The sequence below is a fragment of the Idiotropiscis lumnitzeri genome, chromosome 3, assembly GCF_059441095.1.
Source record: "Idiotropiscis lumnitzeri isolate Australia: NSW breed Sydney's pygmy pipehorse chromosome 3, RoL_Ilum_1.0, whole genome shotgun sequence".
Classification (NCBI taxonomy): Eukaryota; Metazoa; Chordata; class Actinopteri; order Syngnathiformes; family Syngnathidae; genus Idiotropiscis; species Idiotropiscis lumnitzeri.
In genome coordinates, this window is record NC_142393.1 from 19306066 (window position 1) to 19322653 (window position 16588).

General features: G+C 40.3%; 1 protein-coding gene across 3 annotated transcripts in view; it reads left to right on the forward strand.

Moving 5' to 3' along the window:
* Positions 1-16588, forward strand: part of LOC148340239 (TOX high mobility group box family member 2-like) — an 89606-nt gene that overhangs the window by 46199 nt on the left and 26819 nt on the right. For all 3 annotated transcript variants that reach the window (XM_088291842.1, XM_088291843.1, XM_088291841.1), the window contains one exon: positions 1398-1457. In XM_088291842.1, the coding sequence (XP_088147968.1) occupies positions 1398-1457 (60 nt within the window). The remainder of the gene's footprint in view (positions 1-1397; positions 1458-16588) is intronic.

Genomic DNA, 16588 nt, shown 5'->3' on the forward strand with positions numbered 1-16588 from the left:
GAGAAGCGGTACAGAAGATGGATGGATGGATGGATGGATGGATGTTCCTATTGATTTTTGGTTCCAACACAAATTATACATTTAATATTTGAGTTGAATTGAAGTTCAACAAAGATCTGATGCTGACTGCATACTCGCCACTTGAATTGCATTGGAAAATCACATGTAACATGAGGATGTTTGATTGTTCGACATTGGCTTCAGGAGAAAATATGGGGATAAAAAAGTCATTTAATTTTTCTAAAGTTTATTGATTTTGCAGATGACAAATGTTTGGACCTTGATGAAGGTCTGTGCTCTTGTTGGTCACTGTTTTAACCGGGTATGTCATATCTCATTTCTTGTCCTCGCTTAGCCAGTATAGTTTATTTTTTTCTTCAAGGCTTCTTTTTTTTTTGTGTACACAAAGACGGCCACCCGAATAAAAAAAAAGGGCTCCCAGTAGCTTCACATCTGAGGAATCTGGTGTGGAACGCTGTCGAGTTTGATCATGTTGTCCCTGGTGTCTGGCTTCTGTGCAGCGATATTACAAAGAGTGACCTCAGTCAGCAAACAAAAAGGGGGCTTCATTTGACACATTGAGTTTGTGTGCGTGGCGTGTGGGGGTGTGTGTGTGGGTGTGTGTGCATGACTGTTATTATCCAGCCCAGTCAAGGTTTGTTCCATTTGCTGCGTGCGTGCTATGAAAAAGTGTGATGCCTTTGGAAGCCAAGGGCGTTTCACAATACGTCTCCTCTTAACAGGGTAGCAGTTTCTCCGTCACCTTGACACTGCACCTGTTCACTTACTGAGCTGTTTGTGGGGAAGAATCTCATTTTCTCCTGAGCTAAAAACAGAATGTGAGTTGTTTTTTTCCCCCCCTCTCTTTGTCACAGCTGATCTTAGCAGGGAATTCCTCTGGGATTAATCCTTCCAGCATACTTGACATCAGAGCTAGCGTGTTGCATGTAGCACTCAAGCGGTGGCCCACGATTGTTTCCCTCCACTCACGGGGAGGGGTGGGGTTAGGGGTCAACTGTTTGAGTCCTAACCCCCGTCAGACAATGTTTTGGCACCTGCAGCAAGTGATCTTTCAATGCCTTGTTAGCTCGCTCTCGAAGACACGGCGTGTCGCCGCTACGCACTGATTCATTCACACTGCGTCTCACGCGCCGCAAGCCCACAGGGAACCGCCTATCTTTCACCACTGCGCTCATGTAGCCTCATTACCGGCCCCACTGATGAACAGTAATTACCCACAGTGCCATGCAACACATATAAGGTTTAACCAAAGTGACAAAGTCATTAGTCTCACACTTCAGGCCACCCGTAAAGGGCTTCTCCACTACATGGCGTATTTATTTATTTATATTTATTTGGATTGTGTGGTAATGTCTCCTCTCTCTTTCTTCCCACAGTTTGATGGTGACAACATGTACATGAATGACAATAACCCAGAGTTTCGGTCACCAAACCAGGTAGGTGTGTCCGCATTTGTCACCAGTTTTATTTTTGTGACACTCCAGACATTAAAACTATTTAAATTGTGTCTATATTTATGTCAGTGTAATATATGTTTTTTGTTTTAGTACTACAGTTATGATTTGGCAATAAAGATGTTGAATTTTGTAGAGCTGATAGAATGATTGAGTGCAAGAAAAATAGTTTCCACAACATGCATGTCGGTCTGCTGTAAAGAAAATTGCCTTCGGAAAATACATTAAGGTTTTGAAAATTTGGCCAAAAAAAAGGGCAGTCAAAGTCCTTTTGAATGTTTTCACAATAGTCTATACAGTAAATCCATAAAACCTGCTCCAGGTCATGGGTAAGCTGGACCCATCCCAGGTGACTTTTGGCATTCACTCTCACATTCTCAGCTATGGGCGAGTCTTCAGTGAAACTAACATGCATACCTTGTGGGAGGAAACGGGAGTAACTTTGGAGAAGACACACAAACACAGAGAAAACGTGAAATCTCCACAAAGTAATGAAAGAGCTGAGAATCCAACTCAGAACCTTTGGCTGCGAGACGGATGTGAAACCCTCATTGTACCACACCATGCTAGCAGTGGAATAATCAGTTTTTGTTTGTTTCTGGAAATTGGTTTATTGGTTAGGTTTTCCATCGTTACTTTTCCCAAATTATACCTTTGCCCTAATACATGAGTTCATTTTCTACGTTAAAGTAAACAAACTGTGATTTATTATTATTAAGCTTTTGGTTGTGGTTGCAGCTGTGGTTGTGATTCATTCGCTCTGGAAAAAAAAAAGGTTTTGGACGCAGGGTTACGTGCTGAAAGCTTTCTGTCAGTGAGAGTTGTTTATGTGCACTGCTGTTGTGATTGCTGGGATGTTATTCTTATTTCATCTGGTTTCAAATGTGTTGTCTGTTAGGTAGCGATCAGAATTTGCAGACGTCTCAGAGGTTTTCGGTAAATAGCAAACGTTGAGCTATTTTAGTCTTAAACTACAAAATAAGATTTATTGCCTCCTAGATTTATTATCACCATATTTGGTTATCTTGAACATCACTCACTCAAAGGGATGAGTTTGTCATGTTTTTCCTTACGTAAGAGATCACCATTATGTAAATCTCCACAACCGACAAAATGTATGCCATTTGAGAGATAATGTCGTCTTAAACATAGCATATGGATTACGCCATCAACAGGGTTCTCACATCACGAGTCAACAGGTCACTCACAGATTATAGCAGCCACATCACACAGCTCATAGCATCGCTGATGCACTGCTTGCTGTGGATGCACAGTCTTGGTCACAGTCGGGGAGGTACGCACAGGCGCGGCGTTGAGTGCTCACAGCTGCTAGGGAACACACGGCTGGACATATGGCCAATTGTGGAATGTTGTGATTTGTTGATCCAGCAGTCAGAAAGGAGAGTGAAAACATGGCGAGCTGGACTCTCCTCATCAATTAGCACCTTGCTAAATGCCGTCAATGACGGGTCAAGACCATCGGGTGCACAGAAACACACACATAAACTTTCTGCACTGTAATAGAAAGTGACAAGTCCGTTGTTCCAAATTCAGTCAGTTTGTTTCTTTCTTCATGGGCTTGCTCTACCAGCATTTGTTGGTATGGTGGAATCGGTAAACTAAAATTTAAGGGCCGCTGCTGCACACTGAGCAATGGAGCTCGACTCAGAGTTTTAGCCAGTAGATTTGCTGCAAACAATTTTTTTTTAATTCAAATCGTAGTTGCACAATTTGGTGATGTCACAAATTACAGCCAATGAAAATGCAAGGGAGCATTCACACAGGAGAAAAATCCATTTTGAGTTAAAAGCGAGCAGGACAACCACGGCGTGCCGCTAAGCCATAGAAATACAGTAGATAGAATACACATAGTCTTTTACAACAATACTTAACCTTATTTATAATTTCATATGTACCTGAGGATGAAATTGTTGAGTTTTGACTGAATACAATACAACTTTATTTATATAGCGACCAGGTTAAACCAGAAGAGAGAAGTCGTACTACATTGGTATTGTCGTTTACATATCTAGCATATACCGAAACACAACACCACCCCATCACGAATTAACGTGAAAAAATGCTAATCTATTACACGGTCATTCATTAAAATGCTAGTACATGTCAAAGTCTACGTTGATGCAGACAAAAAAGCTTTTAATGCTTCACAAAAACAAGTGACTGGCTACAAACAGGCTTACTCAAATATACCGAACGCATTTTACTCATTGTTACTGAAAAAACATCCAGACTTTGAATTTTGGGCTGACATAATGCTACATGGCTCGTGCTGAAGGGGAAAGAGGCGGATTTTAAGAACACTTACGATAACACACGGCTGAGCAATCAAGGGAGTTACGTTTGTTCTCCAACTATTTTCGACACTCGAATTGGTTAATAACACAATAATAAGGATGCGAGGAACAGACCACGACACTTCGATTTTGGTTTAAAACCTAAATTTGTTCTCAGACACCAAATCATGCTCATAAAATAGCACACACACACTGATGATTGTAGTATAGTCATAAGGTTGCCTTACCTTTGATGTTGGGATTGAGTGACTGTAATGAGAGGTCGAGAGGGGGCTTTAAAGCTTATTGTCTACTTATAGCTCACATCACACACCGGGGGTCCATTATTGTTAACCACATTTGCTGGCCTGCCCTAATTATGTCACTTTGCATGCATACATGTGTGCTCGCTAATTGGGATAAATGTCCGGCTTTGTACTTTCTCCGCTGCGGCAGCCATGTGTCAATCACTGACTCCCTCGGCAGGTCTGCACTGTTGTGTCAACAAATAGCTTCTTAGTGGATAAAGCAATTTGGGCTTTTCAAAACATCCCAGCTGCAGTTGATGCTCTGTCAGTGATGTCAAAGAGAAGCTTACTCACCAGTCCCGAAACTCCCTACCACAAACACAAAGTTCACTCCCTGGCTTTAATTCGCCAAATCCTTTAATGCACCACAATCATTTGAAATGGGAAAATGGGGGTGAAGTGTGCATGGCTTTGCTGTAGTGTTGATGCTTTCACATATTAAGCAGAAACATGAAATACTAGAATGATTAATAACTTGGCCTTCACTTGCACTAAGGTCTGTAAAGGGACAAGTTTTAAGCCGCCTGTCAGTCTTGTACTATGTTGTTTGTTATTATGCTGACGCGAGTTGTTGTAACAACACTGAACAACCATTCAAGTTGCATTTGTTGCTTGATTATACAGTGCTAGAATTATAATTCAAGTTTAAAAATCAATGTGTTTTTAATCTGTTAGAGTTTGTGCAGCCATTGGGCAAAGCTCTAAACAGGAAATTTAGCATCGATGCTAACACTAACTCATCTGGCTGCCGATGTTAATGGGGATTTCTTGTTGCCGTGCCGATTACAGATATGTCTAATACTTCTTTCAGGCCAGTGTCCTGTGAAAATGATTATAAAAATCTATTATTTTGGGGTGCTCTGCGATTGGCAACCAGTTCAGGGTGTACCCCGCCTACTGCCAAAAGAGAGATGGGATAGGCTCCAGCACCCCCGCGACCCTTGTGAGGTGAAGCGGTTCAGATAATGGATGGATGTTATTTTGGGGTCAAATTACAACAATTTTCATTGATTCGATGAAAGGTTTGAATCGTGGATTTTAGGAGAATCTGTTGTATGTCACCACCAATGATTCAAGTTCTGAATAGATTAATTTAAACACAACCGCATTTAAAAAGAATGTATTCTTTGAAAATCATGCAAAAGAAGTCATCTAAGTAATTTGCTGTGCATGTGAGTCATTTATTAATGGATGCTTAATGTCATGCATTTTGCTTGTTAAATATTTCTGGCTTTTGACTTGACATCCGAGAAATCAACGACTCAATTTTCTGCTTCAATTTGAAATGGAGATGACTGTAACATTAATTAAATCCTTGTATACACAAGGATGTGCTTTTATATTTGTCTTTTATATCTTCTGTAAAATGACTCAAGCAGTGTGCTACCTTCAAAAGGCTCTCATCTCAAAAAAAAAAAAAAAAAAAAAGAAAAGCCCCTTAATACAACTTTTGACTGTGGATTCAGGATCAGGACCATATAGGAGCCTAAGCATGATGTATGCCAGTGAAAAAGGTGCATGGAGCCAGAACAGAGAGTCCATTGTTTGCGTCTTCCACAGCATACACAGTGAGGTAGCAGTTTGACACAGCCAGGAGATTGCATTACACATAACATCTCTGCTCTCTTAAAAAGAGAGAACCGCTAATCAAAAACAGCTTTAAAGGGGGCCGTTTACTGTCTGCTTGGACGCAATCACTTCATTCAAACAAGATGTCTTCAAGGTTCAGACCACTGTACAGTTTCTATGTCATAGTGATGTTTTCCAGGTGTCTCATTCATCTCGTCGTGTCAAACTGTGGACAGCTTATTCTGTTTGTGTATATACTGTATATGTGTCCAAAACCATTAAAGCAATTAATGATTCGTCTCTGTTATTTTGGCTGGCTGATTTATTAGTTGAGGCTGCATGTCAAATATAGTTTTAAATGTACTATATTCAATCATACAGTTGATTATCCCTTGCTTGATAAAACAAGACAATCATATTTTTTTGCAAGGAATTATGAAACGTGCACGTTATTTTGTTGCGGAACAGTGCACAGAAATAACGATTTAAACTGTCTGGGCTGCTGGAATAAAATGAAGTGCAATTCTTGTGGCAACTGAAAATTGTCTGTCACTTCTGAGCAGTAGAGAACCCCCCCCCTCCCCCTCCCTCTTCCTCCCCACCCCTTTGCGTCTCACTGAAAAGCATCTCAATTTATTCTGATTATCATGCGTGTGTCAAATAATGCTGATTGCAGTGTATATTTTTGTAGCAGGGTAATAGCTGCACGACAAAGCTCGCGGCCAAACCAAAATGGCTACCTTCAACGCCGACCACTCATTTTCTAATTTGGTTCAATGGACAATAAGTGTTTTTTGGACTCATATCAGGCCTAGGCCTGATCTGCTGGCGCGTGTGTGCCGACATGTCCTCCATATATATTTTTGAAAGTTTTGGCTGGTTTCTACTCACCCTGTAATTAGCCCGCAATGCATGTAACACACAGTACAGTATCAAAATGAGAGACAACAAAAGGAGGATTTAGAGACGCAGCTGCGCAGTGAAGTATATTTTAAGTTAAAAGGATCTTGTGTGTGTGTGCCCCTTGCTATTGTTGGACTTGTTGCCTTGTGTTCTTTTGAGAGCAAGGGGCCACTGGTCTTAGTTTCTTCCTGTGAATTCTACTCACAGGTGTCTTGCTGTGCCATGTGTCTATTGATTTGGCCAACTGCAAGAGAGCAGTGGCCAATGTTGTGTATTACAATAGAAAGCTCTGTGGTTGGTCTTGCGCTCCCTCTGAATCCATGCTCCTTTTTCATTTTTTTCTGCTCGTGTTTAATTGTGCTCTGTTTTTAGACTCACATACTGTCTGAAGTCCTTCATTGGCTGTCTTTCTCTTACTCATTTAAGCTTATTTGGCTCTCACTGGAATTAACTTTATACAAGGAAATTAATGTCTCAGCTCTTTAGTCATTTTAAAGAATAATAATAAAAGAAAAAAATACCTTACGTAACTTTTGTCGTCTTGTATTAGCCTAATAAATGCTCAGCTGACAATGCGGTTTGTTTTGCTCATGCAGGAAATGTTTCCAGCTATGCTTCGTTTTATTCTTGCAGAGAAATGTCAACCCTGATCCCTCCTTCACACACCTCATCTTATTGCAGCTTGATTGTGAGAGACTCAGAGTGCCCTATATTATTAGACTGGCGCGCGTGCGCTCAGCGTAAAAAACGAACCATACTTCATTTTCGTGCCGGTAAAAGTCTGGTCTGCCATTTTTGGCGCCGTGTTGCGCCTCGCTGATTATTCTGACGGACGGAGTTGCCTCTCCCCCAACTCTTGGACAACACACGGATGCAAGGTGGTCTCCAATAGCCCACGTCACATCCAAAGCTGACTGCATCATCCGCAAGGGAAGATCTTGTAGTTTACCTCCAATTCTGTGGAGTCTTGCATCATACCAAAAGAAATATTATGGGCATGCATTCAGCCCTGCTCTCTGTTGTTACTTTGCATTTCTTTCTATAAAGACTTTTCATTTTCCTATTCCGTGTTCTATTGTCTTCTGGGTCAGAATTCCGCTCCTCACGTGTCAGAACATTCGGACCAGTAATAGACTGACCAGACTCTATTTCCCAAGCAGTCCACGCTCAGGCAGCACTGCTCGGCAGACCTGAACCAATCTGCTCCAACGTATCCCTCCACTTGAAATCATGGAATAATCGTCTCTCCGGCTGCTGCTTCGCCTTTTTACCGGGAACCCAACATTCCACCACCCAACACAATGCTATGAGCTTGTGTACCGATTCCTGCTCAACTGTCCTCGAGCAGCAACCTAGCACGTATTTGGACGATTACGCTACATTGGCCTATGTTATCAACTTGCTTTGGGGAGGAGCAGGTAGGTGGGCCAATTCCTTGTGGGAGTCAAACTCAGATACGTTGGAATTGTTTTTATGCGGGTCTGCGTAGAGTCTTTGATTAGCCCTGCCACACCAGACCTGTTTCCTTTTTCCTCGCCCTTTCCAGTTCTGGCAGTGCACGACCTGTGGCCGCCACCCATTCCCATTCCGTAGGCTCATGACCCACGGCTGCCACTGGTTTCGGCGACGCACCTCACCCGGCCACCACGCAACCCTACTTTGGCGGCGCAGGCCCTGCAGTTTCCCTCCCATCAAATGTGGCCTCCTAAATAGCTAATGGTGATGGTTGTGATTCTGGGGTTCTGTTATATTTTGGTCCTTAATGTTGCCAGTTGCAATGGTCCTTTGTGTCACAAAGAGTTGGCGATAGCCTGATCTCTTCAGTTTTTAAGATCTAGTGGCTCAGTGACACGACAGAACGTCAATCTTTTTTCATGCCTTCTGCATCCAGACCTGTTCTCTGTTGTTACTTTCTATTTTTGTAGTTAAAGACTTGTACTTTGTATTGTTCCACTTCCATGTCCTGACTGCTTCTGGGTTCAAATCCTGCCCCTCATGAGACATGCATATTTACACAAATCTGCTCATTCTGCAAATTTAAGGGCGTGTTTCTGGGATCCACTTTTTGAGAACTAGTTGATCAGCACCTCAATTCACAGAGCACATTGACTCAAATTTTTGTAGTCCTTATGTTCCAATTTGGTACAGAAATGCTGTTTTTATTTTTCCTTTGATTCTTAAATTTGGCAAACAATGTCCTCCATAGGGAGTTTAAGATGCTTCCAATATTAGTTGAACGCTACAGTGAGGTGAATTCTTCTTCTTTTCAAAATAAGAAGAAATATGTTTTTGTTTTTAATTCCACCGTGGCTAACTTGTCGGATGTTGTCAACCAATGTAAAAATTAATCAAACTATTTGACATGTTTATCGTGACTTCCATTAATTGATAAACCAGATGGGGTTTGACCTCTTTGTACAGCTGATGTCAGCCTTTAACCCCAACTATCACCGCCACCTCCTTCTCCTCGCCATCCCTCTCTGAGTCACCTCAGTGACACTGGCACAACACACCCCGATGTAGGCGAAGGCTTTGTTACTCAATAGTGACTCACAGTGCACCATTATAGGCCCACTGCCACTCTCCTCACCCTTATCAGTGACTCTGCTTGTCTCTCACCACTATGAAGGGACATTTAAGACAAAGGATGAGAAATACAAATCAAGTGTCTGAAAACGCCAACACACATTTCAATCTCCCTATGAGGTCATATAGAGCCGTTGGCAAGGTCAGGATAGTATCAGAATATATTCAAATTTTGAAGACTTGAGCGTTGTCAAGTCAGGCTAAACACTGTTTTTAGCACACACACAAGGCAGCGCTGTAAAATCGATATTTGAAAACAGTGCTGGAGGAACATCAGAGTCACTTCGGCACAACATCCACGCCTATGCTTGGAGGGATTGTGAAGAGCTGTAGCCAGGGATCTGTAGTTCTCTATGTAGGTCAGCCCGTGCCCGCCAATAAGTCCAATTACCGTCAGCCTCAGAAATAGAACAAGTAGCAACCTTTGCACTGCTTTCATGAGCATGAAATGGATGCAGGACTTGATGCGAGGATGGCACATTGTGGGGGAAATAAAATAAATAAAAGAATTGCTAACATGTTTAGAACGGTGGTATTAGGGAGTTGAGTGTGAACGGGAGATATCAGATGAATACAGCAACGAATGGTGACATTTCATGAAAGAAGTGAAGAACATCAAAATGACCCCACGGTCCCGCTCTTTTCGCAACGCTTCTTAAAATGCCTCTTCCTGCAGAACAGCAGCACTCCCTCCCAAAAAGCAGCAACTTATCAGCACCAAGAGAGCACTCAATGATTCATACACTCTTTTAACAGAACTTGAATCCTTGCCTCTATTTTGGTCCCAGCATCTCGCTGTAAATGCAGCACGATGGAGTGGAGGGATTTAGCGGGACTAAGTAGTTTGATATTTCTATTGGTTTTCCCCATGTATTTGCCCTCACTCACGCTCACTCTCTCTCACTCTCCTTGTGATCTTTCTCATCACATGGAGACCAAGGTCATGGCTGATTGAAATATAATAGAAGTGTAGACATCTGGCCTAATACTGTGGGAAGTTAAATCTATTTTAATGGCCCCTGCCGCAGTGGATTCTCTCTGATGCACTCTTGCGCTTCGCTGACAGTAAATCACAATGTTCTCTTATTACCCTGACTGGAATGAGGGCATAGAGAAAGAACAATGAGGGATCCACATCATTTGTTTTCACCCCTCCCTTGCATTTTCCTCTCCCCTCAGCCCCTCCTCTTCTGCTGTCTCTGCTCGGTTTGCGAGTCATAAAGCAAGGGGCTACAAGAGTGACATCATGAAAATAAAAATAAAGGCGATTATACCCGAGCTATTGTGCCATATGTGATCGCCAACGCTTCTACTGTATTTTTTTATATATATATATATTTTGTTTTTTTTTAATGAAAAATGTGGTGGAGACCTTTCCGTACCGTTGTAACGATAAGAGATGTTTTGTTGAAAGATTCAACTTTACCTTGTTGAATTACAGCGGTGAAGAAAAATAAAAAAAAGAAATGAATGTGTGGGAACTGCTCTTTTCTAGACCTTTTCAAAATACAGTCCATCCTCTACCAGCAGCTCAGGTCCACCCACATCTGCAATTGAGAGTCGGGTCTTTCTTAAATGAGATCCATTTTGATGTGACATTTGAGAGAATTACCAGTGCACGCGTGAAGCAGGGAAGAGGTTAGCTCCCTGCTTCGCCATTGGCTGAAGCGCTCCATAGCCCACCTGTCCTTTAGTGACAGACACGAACTATGCCCCCGCCGTGTTCTCGTAACACCCACCCCGAGTCGCACACTTATCCCAATTCTGTCCCGCTGTCACTCAACCAGGTGCTATTTCATTCTTCTCTATCACACTGTCTGCTCCTGATGATACAAATGAACTCCCTTGTCTTTTCAAAGACGGGGTCAGGCGGACTTTTTGGACACTCGTCATTCGTGTGGCTGACGATGAGCTTGATTTCTTTCTTTCCGCAAGGTTGCCTTTGAAGGTGAATTGTGAAATTCCCCATATGATGTTTTTAAACGTTTACTGTTGCCATGTGTCTATCTGGCATGCGCAAACCGGACGTGTGGATCTTTATGTATGCATGGCCAGCTGTTGTTTGTCGCAAAAATCATGCTGCACTGTCATTTTATTCACAGAGCAGCATATGGCTGAATGACTTTCCATAGGACATTGTATACTCATTCAAAGTTATTTAGTTTTATGAGGCTTTTTTTCTCTTCTTCTCAGCTATTTTCATCACGTTTCCAGTGTGTCTTCTTACATTAAACAATCACTTACGGAATTCAAAACTTGACATTTGTTCCAGCCATAAACCGTGCTAGGCTCTTGAGTATGTTCAGCAACATTTGATTTCCTTTCTTTAACAAACACATCATCATTACCAGATGAGGTGTCTGTCATCAAAAGCCACAATTGACTCCATCAACACGTCCCATGAGCCACCCAGATGTTTGTCAAAACGTTTTTCAATGCTGATAACTTTATTGCCACTGAAGACAAGTTCATCATTTGAGATAACCTTACAACGTGAATAGTTTGAATCTACAGTATTTATTTCATAGTGCAAAGACGCTTTAATCTACTATATTTCTTTCAAAATACCAAAAATTGTGACAAATAATTCCGGACTTTGCAAACGCCTTCATGTTTTTATGTGAACTACGCAGTCCAGTGCAAAAAAAAAAAATCACAATCACAAATCCTTCAAAAACTAAGACTATTATTCGTGTCTCAATTGCTAAAGGATTTCACTAAAAGCATAGTCGCATAATTGTTCAAATAAAATATATTTTTTAAGTGTTTTGTGCTGAGTCATAGTTTGCATCGAATTAAGGTCTACCATTATACAAATGAGCGGTACAGGAAACGGATGCATGGATGGATTTTTGTGTTGCAATAATTTATGCTGAAGGTTTCTGCACTCCAAATAACTACATGAAGGTACAAGCGGTCCAATTTATTTTTCAGTTATCCTGATCGTTTTTTTTTCTTGCACAAAAAATTGACAAAACGCAAGCACTTAGATAACGTTCCGACCTTATACTTTGACCACAGTTATATTTTTAGGGTCATTTCTTTGATATCAGACATCATTGCATAAGAAGATAAAATAGTTACCATTGCTGTTCAGTTACGTTGGTTGGCTCTTAAAGATTCAAATAAATACCCTTGTCTGAGAAAATGACACATTTGCTCAAATTTCACCTCTGAAGTGGGTGTGTGAAGGTTAGAAGGAGAAGGCTGAATCAACATTTGGTGTTTTATTCTGACCCCTCTTTGATCCACTCTCCTTCATGTGCTGAAAGACAGTATATTTATGAATTATTTATCTTACATTTGAAAATATTAAACGTGAAATGTCCTTGTTCCGTGGCTTATCTCCAAGGGCACCGTAGCGAGCCATAAAGATGGGGGGAAAAAAACTATTGAATAGCCTCTGACAGCATTTAAACCAGAGAAATTGCAAACGTCAACACTTATGTTTTATCACTTGTGTCCAAAATATAGCAAGTACACCGCTGTATTGCATTATTTGATCAACATATTAACCGCGAATCGTTTTTTTGTGTTAGAGTTGGCCATTCGAATTATTACCAACTTACAATTTCATCTTGCCTTGCCTGCTTTTATGTTAATATTAAATGCAAGGGTTTTATTTTACGCACTTCATGCTAAATGGCTCAGTTTTGACCAAAGCAATTTTTTTTATGTATACTAATCAGAAAAGGACACACACGCATGCACGCTCTCACACAAATACACACACACACTGCTGTGAACAGTTCAAAGCAAGACAGGAGTTAGTTCTACCTCAATAATTCAATCCTTATCTGCACTTTCCTCACAAGAACAATGACAGCTTTTATGTTTACATTTTTTTCTCCAGGTTATTCTTGTGTTAGGCAGCCACTAACAATAGCTTAATTAGCTGATGATTGCATTTTGGAAGTGCTGCATTCGCTCTATCAAAAGAGTTCTTGTCAGCGCTCTTAAGGGCAAAACTGTATGAATTATCATAAGAACCGTATTCATTTCACTGGTTAGTTTTGGGTAGTTTTCAATCATGTGATCAGTATTTTCTTTTATTGGCCATGTTGGAGGTTGACTTCAGGATGATGAACTAGACTTAAAATGGGAAGACTAGTAGATCATAAATTTTATTTTTTTCCAGTTTCTTTCCGTATAACCCTAATCAGTTAATATCAGAAACTGATCCATTTTAAAACTAAAGCATCATTGACCTAACATTTCTTTCCGGTTTTAATAGCTGTTAGCAAGGTTAGAGTCAGCTGTCATTCTGATAATCAAAGAATTGTTTCTGATGTGTATGCGTAAATGTATATACAGTATATTTATATTCGTGCTGGGCAGTATGGTTGAAAAGTGTATCACGATATGAAGAAAAAATACTTAAATTTTAATTTAAGCTATAATATTGAACTTTTAACAGGTCAATTCAAAGATGAAGTGAATGTCTTTTTAAACATAATGTGCTTCATAGGACTGGGCAAATCATGATCCATTTTTTAATATTTTTTTTATAGTCTCATACCAATAATTGCAGAATCTAATATACCATATTTTCAGAACTATAAGGCACACCTGTATATAAGCCGCAGCAACTCAAAAAAGATATACAAGTCGCACCAGGCTATGAGCAGCAGTTTTCTAAGTTGAAAAAAAATTGTTGTTTACTGCATGTACAGAACGATAACATAAACAGATTCTTAAAACTTGCCTTTTAACACGACAACTACTTTGCTAATCAAAACAGTACAGACCCAAGAAAAAAAATGGAGATTAATTTAGCGTATTTTCTGAACTATAGAACGCCCCTACCAGTAAAAGAAAATTCCAAAGAAAAGCCGCACCGTTGTATTAGCCGAGGAAAAAGGTAGCGGTTTATAGTCCGGAAAATACGGTAAATCAATTTAAAACATGAAAACCAATTCAACTGACTAAAGATGTATTTTTTAAATAAAGAGATTAAAGATGAAACTTAAATTTTCTGGTAGTAAAAAAAAAATTTAAGGAATATAAACTGTTGTGTATTTTGTAATGCAGTGCAATGTGCAATGTTGTGAACATCCATGCAGCTCCAGCAGTGCACCGTAAATGTTTATTTATGTAAGCCGCTACTCCAAAGCAGTATCGTTGATGCTGTTACATTAACCTTCATTCGCTTTTCATACAATGTAAGCGGAGCCAACTAATACTCTCTTGCAATGCATGCATTAGAGTTGACCATCTGTCTTAGGACTACTTCATCTTTTGAGCTGGCTAATTAAGTCATAGGACGTTTTTGACTTGGCTATGAAGGGCAGCGCTCAGAGGGTCGAAGCCGGTTAACACCGGAGTAAGCAAATCTTTTACTTACACCACAGATGAATGGTCATTTATGTTAAAGATGCTAAGAGGAAGCCACACTTTCATTCAGAGTATGGATGTGCCACACAGACGGGATCGCGCGTCCGTGGGTTTACTTTTTCTTTGGTGGGTTAACAGAAATAGGTCTTCAGTGTCAGAATGGAAGGGTGCCCAGGTCGCAGACGGAGGACGCAAGACGGACCGACAAAATAGTGTCCATCTCTGTGGGTTAATCTTTTCTTGTTCAGTGGACAAGGTTTGCAAAAACGATTCTTGTGCGCGCAAAACACACTTTTGTGCTCCAAATTTCTTTTTCGGTCCTTGCAATTGTTACTCAAATTTAATATCATCACGGAACCCTTGCCTACAGCATGATGTTTTTAAATCCATATTATACTAACCGCAAATTCTATTGAAATTAATCAAGTCCTCTTACAATTCCACTGCAACAATAAACATATATCCATTTATGAATGTAAAATAATGATTTCTTGTTATCTCATTCACCTAAATTGTTAGCCGGCTGAGCTATCACAGTTAGCAGTGGTACATTTTTGGTGGTGTTTGACTTGTGCACTGTGATCTGTGCGTTAATATTTGCTCATGCTGACAGTGGACGCCCTTCTTTCAAATTAATAAGGGTTTCCTTGGTATTGCAACAACTTACAGTAGGCTTTTTCCTGGGCTGGCCAAATGTATCCATTTATATTTTCCATTTTAGTTTTCTCTTTTCACGAGGGACAGTACCAAACAAATTATAATACAGAACCGGTAACCATAGTTTCCATGTCCTCATGTTGCAGAATGAGCACTTTAACAGATGCCACACATCTTGTACTCTTGAATAAGTGTAAAACCTGTGAGATTTGTTTTTGTTTGTATACAAAGTGCCTGGCAACCATAATTCGAAATGACACCAGGTAATGCAACAACCATTTACTGTGGAGGGGAAAAAAAACAACTGCTAGTGATCATTCTAAGCAATGATCAAGAAAAGGCACATTCAGCACTCATAATAAAATGTTTTAGTGTTATTACATTCTCAGCAATAATGGCATGCATTAGGAGAGCTCCAGCCTCACTCGAGGCACCAGTTTTGTTTGGGCGATATCATAGCTGTTCTTTCCCATTTTGTGTTTGCTTTAAATGTTTGTTTGTAAGATGAATTGCCGCACTGGCGGGCGAGATGACAACCTACATGAGGACAATATTGAATTGATTCCTGAAATGTTGCAGAACGGGCTAGTTGATGTGTACCACGAGACATGAATAATAAAAATTCTATTAAAAAGCTCTTGAATGGCTGACACTGGAATATTATTTGTGATGATTAATTTTCTTCAGTCATTATAAAGGGGAGTTGGCATCAGATTGCCGCTGACAAAATTGCTTTTCATTCCCTGGTGAATACCCTCAGTATGCTTTTGAGAGCAGAAAACCATCTTTCTCTGGGCAGCATTATGTCAAGACAAGCTCAACGAAAGACAACCTCAGTCTCTGCTCATGCATCACTCCCCTTTGCATTTTCTCACAGCTCATTTTCACATACTGAACTTGTTTTATAAAGAAAAACATGGCAATGGTTTGATTATATTTATGAGATTATGAAATAACCACAAAGTGACACCCAATGGTATTTCTTTTCTATTACATACAAATTGATGTGTAATTGTTGTCGTTGAGATTAGTGAAGCAAAATATTCTGTTGAACAGCTGTGGAGTGTGTCAAGTCCTGAGTATTGAATTGATAATAAATCAAATTATTGCTGAATAGTTGCTTGCTGTGTGGGATTCCAGCAATCTGTGGCCGAAACAAATGAATCGCTGCAAGCGAGCTGAATAGCATTAATTGGCCATCTGACTTGAACATTGTATTTTTGCTCTCGTTGAAGTTACATTCACAGCGATACTCTTTGAATGACAAGCAACATACATGATTTCAACTTGAGTATCTGGCTGTCTTTTGCAGGTGCAAAGTTTGAATATTTTAATTTTAATTTTTTTTTTCATGTATTTCCTCTGTGTGCTCCAGTTCACACCCACGTACCTAAAGATATGCTAATGCATGTCGGTGGGTTGGAGACTCTAAATTGCCCATGGCTATGAATGCAAGTCTTTT